Raw genomic sequence first — 7,406 nt, 5'->3', positions numbered from 1 at the left:
GGTGGATCTTTATACAGTTTTCTCATTTTTGCTACAAAGAGATTTTTCTCTGCAATGACAATGATGCAAAATTATCATACATCTGAGGAAACAGAACAATAGGCCTATTTGTACAAAACATTTTTTATTAAGGGAATACCACAGACGAATGCTATAGTGTTTTCAGTCAGTATACTCAGTATTTCACACCAACAGGCAATAGCCTACACACAAACACGCACACACACACTAGCTATTCTCTCTCACACACACACACACACACACACACACACACACACACACACACACACACACACACACACACACACACACACACACACACACACACACACACACGCACACACGCACACACACACACACACAAGAGTAGTGGCCAACGTTCAAGGATGGTTTAGTAGGTAGTGACTGCATTGACCGTTTATGGAACACAAATCTGTACGGTAAGCACCTTGGAATAACAGAGAAAATATTCCCAACACAACCAACGTATACAATTGCTTGATATGGTATCAAATAAAGTCTAAATACAATATATTCCTAATGTATGTTCATGAGTAAAGAAAATGTCTCACAGTTTAGTTTTATAATAACACACGACACGTAATTTCATTTCAACTCGATCATAATGACAAATAAGACAGAATAGCAGAGATGAAAACAGCTTTACAAGAAATTGTAAAAAACACAAAGGAGGACATAAATAAAAAACATATAATACAATAAACCGATGAGCAATATAAACATTATCAGTGCGAAACCGTATTTCTCCATATAACACACATATACTGCTTTCTCATTTGTAAATACAAAAGACATCATCTTTCCATCACATGAAGGAACCTTCCATACAAAAGATCAATCAAATCAGCATCAAAGTCTTCCGCAACAACCATGATGCCTTTGGAGGCACTTCTTCTTTTATCACCCACCAATGCTGACGATTTGTAAATCACACACACACATAAGGCACATCTCCATGGCGTACCACTGGAACTCAGAATGGGGAAGAGTATGAAACTCAGAATGGGGAAGAGTATGGAACTCAGAATGGGGAAGAGTCTGCATCTGTAGCTGCTGCACAGTCCATGAGCATGTACAAGGGTGTCGTGTCGTTCAGGGGGGTAAAGTGTGACTGAGTCAACAGGGTCCAATGTACAGTATATAGGGGGCCCACACACACATTTATGTAGACATATGGCTGGGGGTGGGGGGGTCCCATTGGAGCTGATTGTACATACTAATAGGGCCCAAAATGCGCTGCTACGCCCCTGTACACTTCATCTTAGGGCACCGTCCAACACGTTCATTTGGCCACACAGCAGTAGTAGTGCACTACGAAGGCTGCACTTTTCCCCCTACATAATGCACTGTGAGGTGAATGAGTGACAGTATTGGATTTGACCTTATTCTCAATGGAGATATACACTGTCATGTCGAAAGGTCGTGTGTATATGCAGTCAGTGCATCCTTATGGCAGCTTCAGTCGTCCTGTGTGTCTGGGGGGGGCATGTCCTCCTCACACAGCATGTTTGGTAACATTTTACTTGACATGTCTCCGCATAACAGCTTTTATACACTTTGCATGGAGAATTCATGATTTTTTTTCATTAGACATTCATGCCAAAACTTTCATGAACACGGAAGATGGAAGGACAGCAACTTGTCAAAATAAAAGATAAACAAAGCAGCATTGCGGGTGAGATGAAGGGGTTAGATGAAGCTTTTATTTTGAGAGGTTGCTGTCCGTTTCTCTTCCATGTTTATGAAAGGTTTGCTCTGAGTGTCCAACGACACAGTCATGAATCCTTCATGCAAAGTGTATAACAGCTGCAATGAATGTGTTGCGCAGCGACGCGCCAAGTAAAGTGTTACCGCATGTTTTTCCATAGTGTAAGTAAGATCTGGTGCTTCTTCTCCTACAGTATAACTTGGATCATCTCCACGAGTCCTCACCATCCCTTATGGAAGGTAGCCATAGTAAGGATCCTCTGAAATGAGCAAATAAAAAACAAACAAACATTATTTTATTGAACCAGACAGTTATCTCTCCCTTTTATGTGCTGGTCTGTGGTCAGCCATGCAACAGGTGAGAATTGGTGTTGGCCCAGAAGGCCCAGAAGACAAACTGCCACTCAAAAAAGTGCAAAATGGTGAAATTTAATTTAATCCATTGATGCCTGATGTTGCGTTGCGCTTGAGACAACTTGATTAAACTATGTTTGATTGAGATGAATGAACACAGTCTAATGAAAGGTAAGGGTCTCTGCTTAAGTTACAGTATACACACTTACACACATTCATGGCAGACCACTGTAATGTCACAGCAATAAAACAACGAAACGTCACAATAACAATAAAATGGATTAAAAGGGAGCTCACTGTTGTACGGTTCATCTTAGCCTTGACTTGAACTTTACATTTTAACCCTGCACCTGGCTAAACTGGAGATGTGTGAGATCTGGCTGTGAATCCTTTAGAGTCCTGTACTGCCAATTTAGTAGTTTTGGTGTTATTTATTTATTTACTGGCTTTCCTGGTCATTTACTGGCTATTCATGTCATTTTAACAACTGCTGCCATCCAACATCAGAGATCCACAATGGAAATAGGACTTTGAGCTCTATCCTGATTCTCTTTTTTTCTTTTAGTTATGTGATGTGGTTTACCTGTATTTGAAACTTAATCATGTACTGAGGCTGTCAAACAAAATCAATCAATCAATCAATCAATCAATCAATCAATCAATCAATCAATACTGTAATTATAATAATAATAATAATAATAATAATAATAATAATAATAATACTTTTGTTTTATATAGCGCCTTTCAAAAAACCCAAGGACGCTTCACAGAGTGTTGTGTTGGAAAGTGTGAGTGTGTGTGCGCGTCAGTGTGTGAGCGTGTGTGTGAATGCATGTAAGTGAAAGTGCTTGTGGAACTAGCAGCCATAAGCCTCCAGGAAGAGATGTGTCTTAAGGTGTTGCTTAAACATGGCCAGTGAAGGGGCATTCTGGATGTGGTCGGGCAGATTGTTCCAAAGAATGGGAGCAGCAACATGGAAGGCTCTGTCACTGGTGGCCTTGAGCCTGGTACGAGGGACGATCACCTGGCTCTTGGAAGAGGACCGCAGGGATCTTGAGGGGTCATAGGGGTGAAGGAGGTCTGTGAGGTAGTGGGGTGCCAGACCATGGAGGGACTTGAAGGTTAGGAGGAGGACTTTGTAGGTAATGCGTGACTTGATGGGGAGCCAGTGAAGCTGCTTGAGTATGGGGGTGATGTGAATGGCACTACTGACCGCCTGGATCTGGATCCGAGTTGCACCCGGTGCTGCTGTCGCATATGCCGGGGGGGCCCATCTCCCCCATCTGGCCCCCGGGGCCCGTGATGCCCGGTAGCCCTTCCTTCCCGTCCTCCCCGCGCTCACCAGGGCTACCCACTTTGGTCTCACCAGGCGGACCTGATCAAACACACACGATTGAGATTAGAGATTAAAGATTAAAGATTCTTTTCATTGGTCCCGAAGGAAATTTGTCTTGGACACATAGCCACCACATAGCCAACACACATAGCTAACACACAACACTGATACACATAACGTAAAAAAAAATATATATATATACAGACATCAAGTGCCATCAATTGCACACATAAAGTGCATATCCAATACAGCCTCATACATACATGTGCATACATGGTATTACAAGGATGGTAGTTGTTAATGACCTGAGTTCAATAGGTTCACAGAAACTTTTTTGAAGCCAAGGACAAAATGCCAATGCACGCCACCAAACTGAAAATAAAGCCCTATTGCTTATATTAACAATGTACAGTCATTCTGTAATTTTCCACAAAACATCAGATGATCTCTCATGGCACACTATTGTTCCCCGGCACAGTGGTTGAAGAACACTATACACACAACACAATATTGCACACAGTATACAGTAACCACCATGGGTGTAATTTTAGGTGTGGATGGTGGGGACATGTCCATATCCCCTTTGACATAAACCTAGCTTTTCCCCACCACTTTCTCACAAATATAATGCAAAAACAGCATACCCAAACAATTTGCCATTGAAATGTCCCCACCACTTTCCAAGCCAAACCTACACCTTTGGTAACCACAACCACCCACCCTCAACACAGAGAGAGCACATTACTGACACCATATCAGTCACATAAGCTTATATATTACACATTTAAGGGAAAACCACAGATGGTTTAAAAGTTACCTGCAAATCCCTTGATTCCTTGTGGTCCCTGTGAATTGGCCCCTGGACTGCCCTTCTCACCAGGTGCGCCTCTTTGTCCTAATTGAACAATTGATTAATTGGTTAAATGATGGTTAGTCACAGTGAGAAACATGTATTTTTGAACCTGTACCCTTTCCAGTATACTGTACATGCTGTCCATGTGATGTTTTGTAACATGTAAATAGTAATGACTTTACATTAGACCATTTCTTCATCGTTTCCATTGTGAATACACTGTCCATGCTCATTGTGCTGACAGGGAAAGCTTTGGTTGCGGATGTGTGCACACACGCTAGTAGTAGTAGGGCTCTACACTGCTCCACAGGTGACCCCGGTCCAAGTCCGGCCTGGGTTCTTTTTTTTTTTAAATAAATTTTTAGGGGCTTTTATGCATTTACCCGATAGGACAGTCTGAGACGGTGAGAGGAAGCAAGTGGGACAGAGAGACGGGGTGGGATCGGGAAATGATCCCGGCCAGACTTGAACCGGGATCCCCATGGGCATGCAAGCCCAAATGTGTGGGGCTTAGCGCGCTGCGCCACAGCGCTCCCTCACCCTGGGTTCTTTACCGGCCCTTTCCCGTCTCTCTCTCCCGCTCACTTCCTGTCTCCATTTCACACTGTCCTGTCAACAAAGGCATAAAAAGCCCATACAAATATTTGTTAAAAAGTGATTTTGAGCACACTGCTGCCCCACATGTCCCATGCACCTTGCTCTCCCGGGTAGCCCGATTTCCCTGGCATCCCCCTGTTGCCAATCCGACCCTGCTCGCCCCTGAAACCCGGCGGGCCTTTGGACCCGGGGATGCCCGGCTCGCCCGGTGGCCCCACGGGGTCCTCCAGGGGCACCGGCTTACGGCTCATCTCATGCAGGAAGGAGTCCAGCTTCAGGACCTCGTCTGAGGAGGAGAGATGAGGAGGAGGTGGTGAACTATGGTATTCGCAATACTTTTGCTGTGTGTGTGTGTGTGTGTGTGTGTGTGTGTGTGTGTGTGTGTGTGTGTGTGTGTGTGTGTGTGTGTGTGTGTGTGTGTGCGTGTGTGTGTGTGTGTGTGTGTGTTTGAGTCCAGCTTCAGCACCTCGTCTGAGGAGAGATGAGGAGGAGGAGAGGACATGTTGCATTTGCAATCCTTTTGCTGTGTGTGTGTGTCGTGTGTGTGTGTGTGTGTGTGTGTGTGTGTGTGTGTGTGTGTGTGTGTGTGTGTGTGTGTGTGTGTGTGTGTGGATTCAAATGTGTGTGTGAATGAAAACGCTAATCAGTTGTACGTACTGTGCACTAGTTTTTCACAGGCCTCTGTCACCAGCTGATAGATCATGGACAGTGACTGGGCATCACCCTAAAGCATAAAAAAGATGATTATTGTAACACACTTGAAAGGCAGTTTCCTATCAACAGCCAAAATAAAGTATTCTTTTCATTGAGCCTTGAAGGCCATGGGAATATAGGGTGAGTGAATGTGAGAGTAAGATTTTGTTTTGTTTTCATGTCATAACTCACCTTCTCTCCCCTTTCACCCTTCTTTCCTGGGAGGCCCTACAATTGACAATTGACAAGACACTTAAAGCAAGACTTGTCATCCCCAAAATATAGCAACTTATGTCAAAGTTTAACAATACAGTGTTACAAAATAGAGTTAAACCATTATGTAATTTATGTTATGTCATTTTTCATAAATGATGGCCATTTTGGAAAAGCAAGCAAAAATACGTAATTGTAATCTGGACATCTGCAAAATGTACTGTATGCCCACCGTAGGTCCAACTGGGCCCATGGGTCCTCGGTCCCCCACTGTCCCCGGATGACCCGGCATCCCCTGAAAGCCCTGAATGGAGGACAGCAAGAAGGACCACAGTCAACAGCGGCCACCATTGTCAACATAAACCTTCTCTGCTTCAATAGATGTATGACGATAATTATGTCTAATGGTTTTAGTAAAACTTGGGTTTTTCTTTTACTTCAGACATGGTAGAAGTCTTATTATTTACTTGATGGAAGCTATACTGTCGAAACATGTCAGGTAAAATATACAATTTTACATTCTTTAATTTATTTTTTAGTGCAGTGAGACTAACGTTTCGACATGCGTCTTCATCAGAGTCCTCCAGAGTCCTTCATCAGGAGGACTCTGATGAAGACGCATGTCGAAACGTTAGTCTCACTGCACTAAAAAATAAATTACAGAAAATAGACATCCGTGTGGCACCAGATTTCTTTCCCTTTTTTTGCCTATGTTTTGGTCCTGCTCTGGTTGCACCGGATTGTTAATTTAGAAGCGCGGAGTGCGTATCTCCTTTGTTTTATACAATTTTACATGTCTGAAGTAAAAGAAAATGTTCAAAGGAGTGTGCACATCCCACCCGATGGGCCAGGAGCAGGACAATAAAAGCAATAATCCAGGTAAAAAGGAATAAAGTCCGTAAATACTGCTTGTCTTCTGTGAAAATGTAATAGCAAGAGCACAACGTTCCAACCTTCAGGTCTTCATCAGGCCTAATTTTACTTGAAGTAAAATAAAAACCAGTTTTACTTCATCGCTTAATTGCATACACAGTAAAGTCTGAGCCTTACCCTGGGTCCAGTGATGCCAGGGGGTCCCATGTTGCCCTCCACACCTCTGATCCCCTGTGTGTTGGGGAGACAAACGATGAAAGCACACAAACAGAAAGTCAATGGTGATTGCGAACAAAATAATACTTTGGGCCAATACAGTGACTACTTTTGTAATTCAAGTAGAGGGAATTGATTCTCTGCCTCTTAGCAGATGAGATCAATACTGTGGATACTTTCTGGTAAACTGAACAATGCATTGCCACTGAATATCTTGAGAAAGTGATTGTACCTCAGGACCAGCGTTTCCTTGACTACCCTTGTCGCCAGGGGGACCTGGCATTCCCTGGGGAGGGGAGGGGGCAGAAGAATGGAGAGATGACACAATGGAGGCATTAGGGGACACCACACCAGGGACAATACAGCTGATCAAACACCAATAGCCAATACACATCAGCCAGGAATTCTGATTGGCTTCCGTGGCTCATCATGTGACCTAAAATGGGACGTCTTTCTCACCTGGCTTCCTGGTTTCCCAACCTCTCCTTTCTCTCCCCGAGCTCCTGGTGGTCCCTTATGGAAGATTAAAAAATGCAGTAATAA

General features: G+C 43.6%; 1 protein-coding gene across 1 annotated transcript in view; it reads right to left on the bottom strand.

Annotated features, from left to right (window-relative positions):
* Positions 1–369: 369 nt before the first annotated feature.
* LOC134456562 (collagen alpha-1(XX) chain) overlaps positions 370–7,406 on the bottom strand; it is a 78,240-nt gene continuing 71,203 nt past the window's right edge. The window contains exons 33-42 of the mRNA XM_063207961.1: positions 7,323–7,376; positions 7,096–7,149; positions 6,825–6,878; positions 6,007–6,078; positions 5,754–5,789; positions 5,526–5,592; positions 4,966–5,154; positions 4,236–4,313; positions 3,296–3,457; positions 370–1,988 (exon numbers count right to left, since the gene is read on the bottom strand). Of these exons, the coding sequence (XP_063064031.1) occupies positions 1,960–1,988; positions 3,296–3,457; positions 4,236–4,313; positions 4,966–5,154; positions 5,526–5,592; positions 5,754–5,789; positions 6,007–6,078; positions 6,825–6,878; positions 7,096–7,149; positions 7,323–7,376 (795 nt within the window). The 3' untranslated portion in view covers positions 370–1,959. The remainder of the gene's footprint in view (positions 1,989–3,295; positions 3,458–4,235; positions 4,314–4,965; positions 5,155–5,525; positions 5,593–5,753; positions 5,790–6,006; positions 6,079–6,824; positions 6,879–7,095; positions 7,150–7,322; positions 7,377–7,406) is intronic.

Source organism: Engraulis encrasicolus, chromosome 10 (genome assembly GCF_034702125.1).
Source record: "Engraulis encrasicolus isolate BLACKSEA-1 chromosome 10, IST_EnEncr_1.0, whole genome shotgun sequence".
Taxonomy (NCBI): domain Eukaryota; kingdom Metazoa; phylum Chordata; class Actinopteri; order Clupeiformes; family Engraulidae; genus Engraulis; species Engraulis encrasicolus.
Note: the sequence above shows the minus strand (reverse complement) of the source record. Positions and strands in the feature narration are given on the sequence as shown.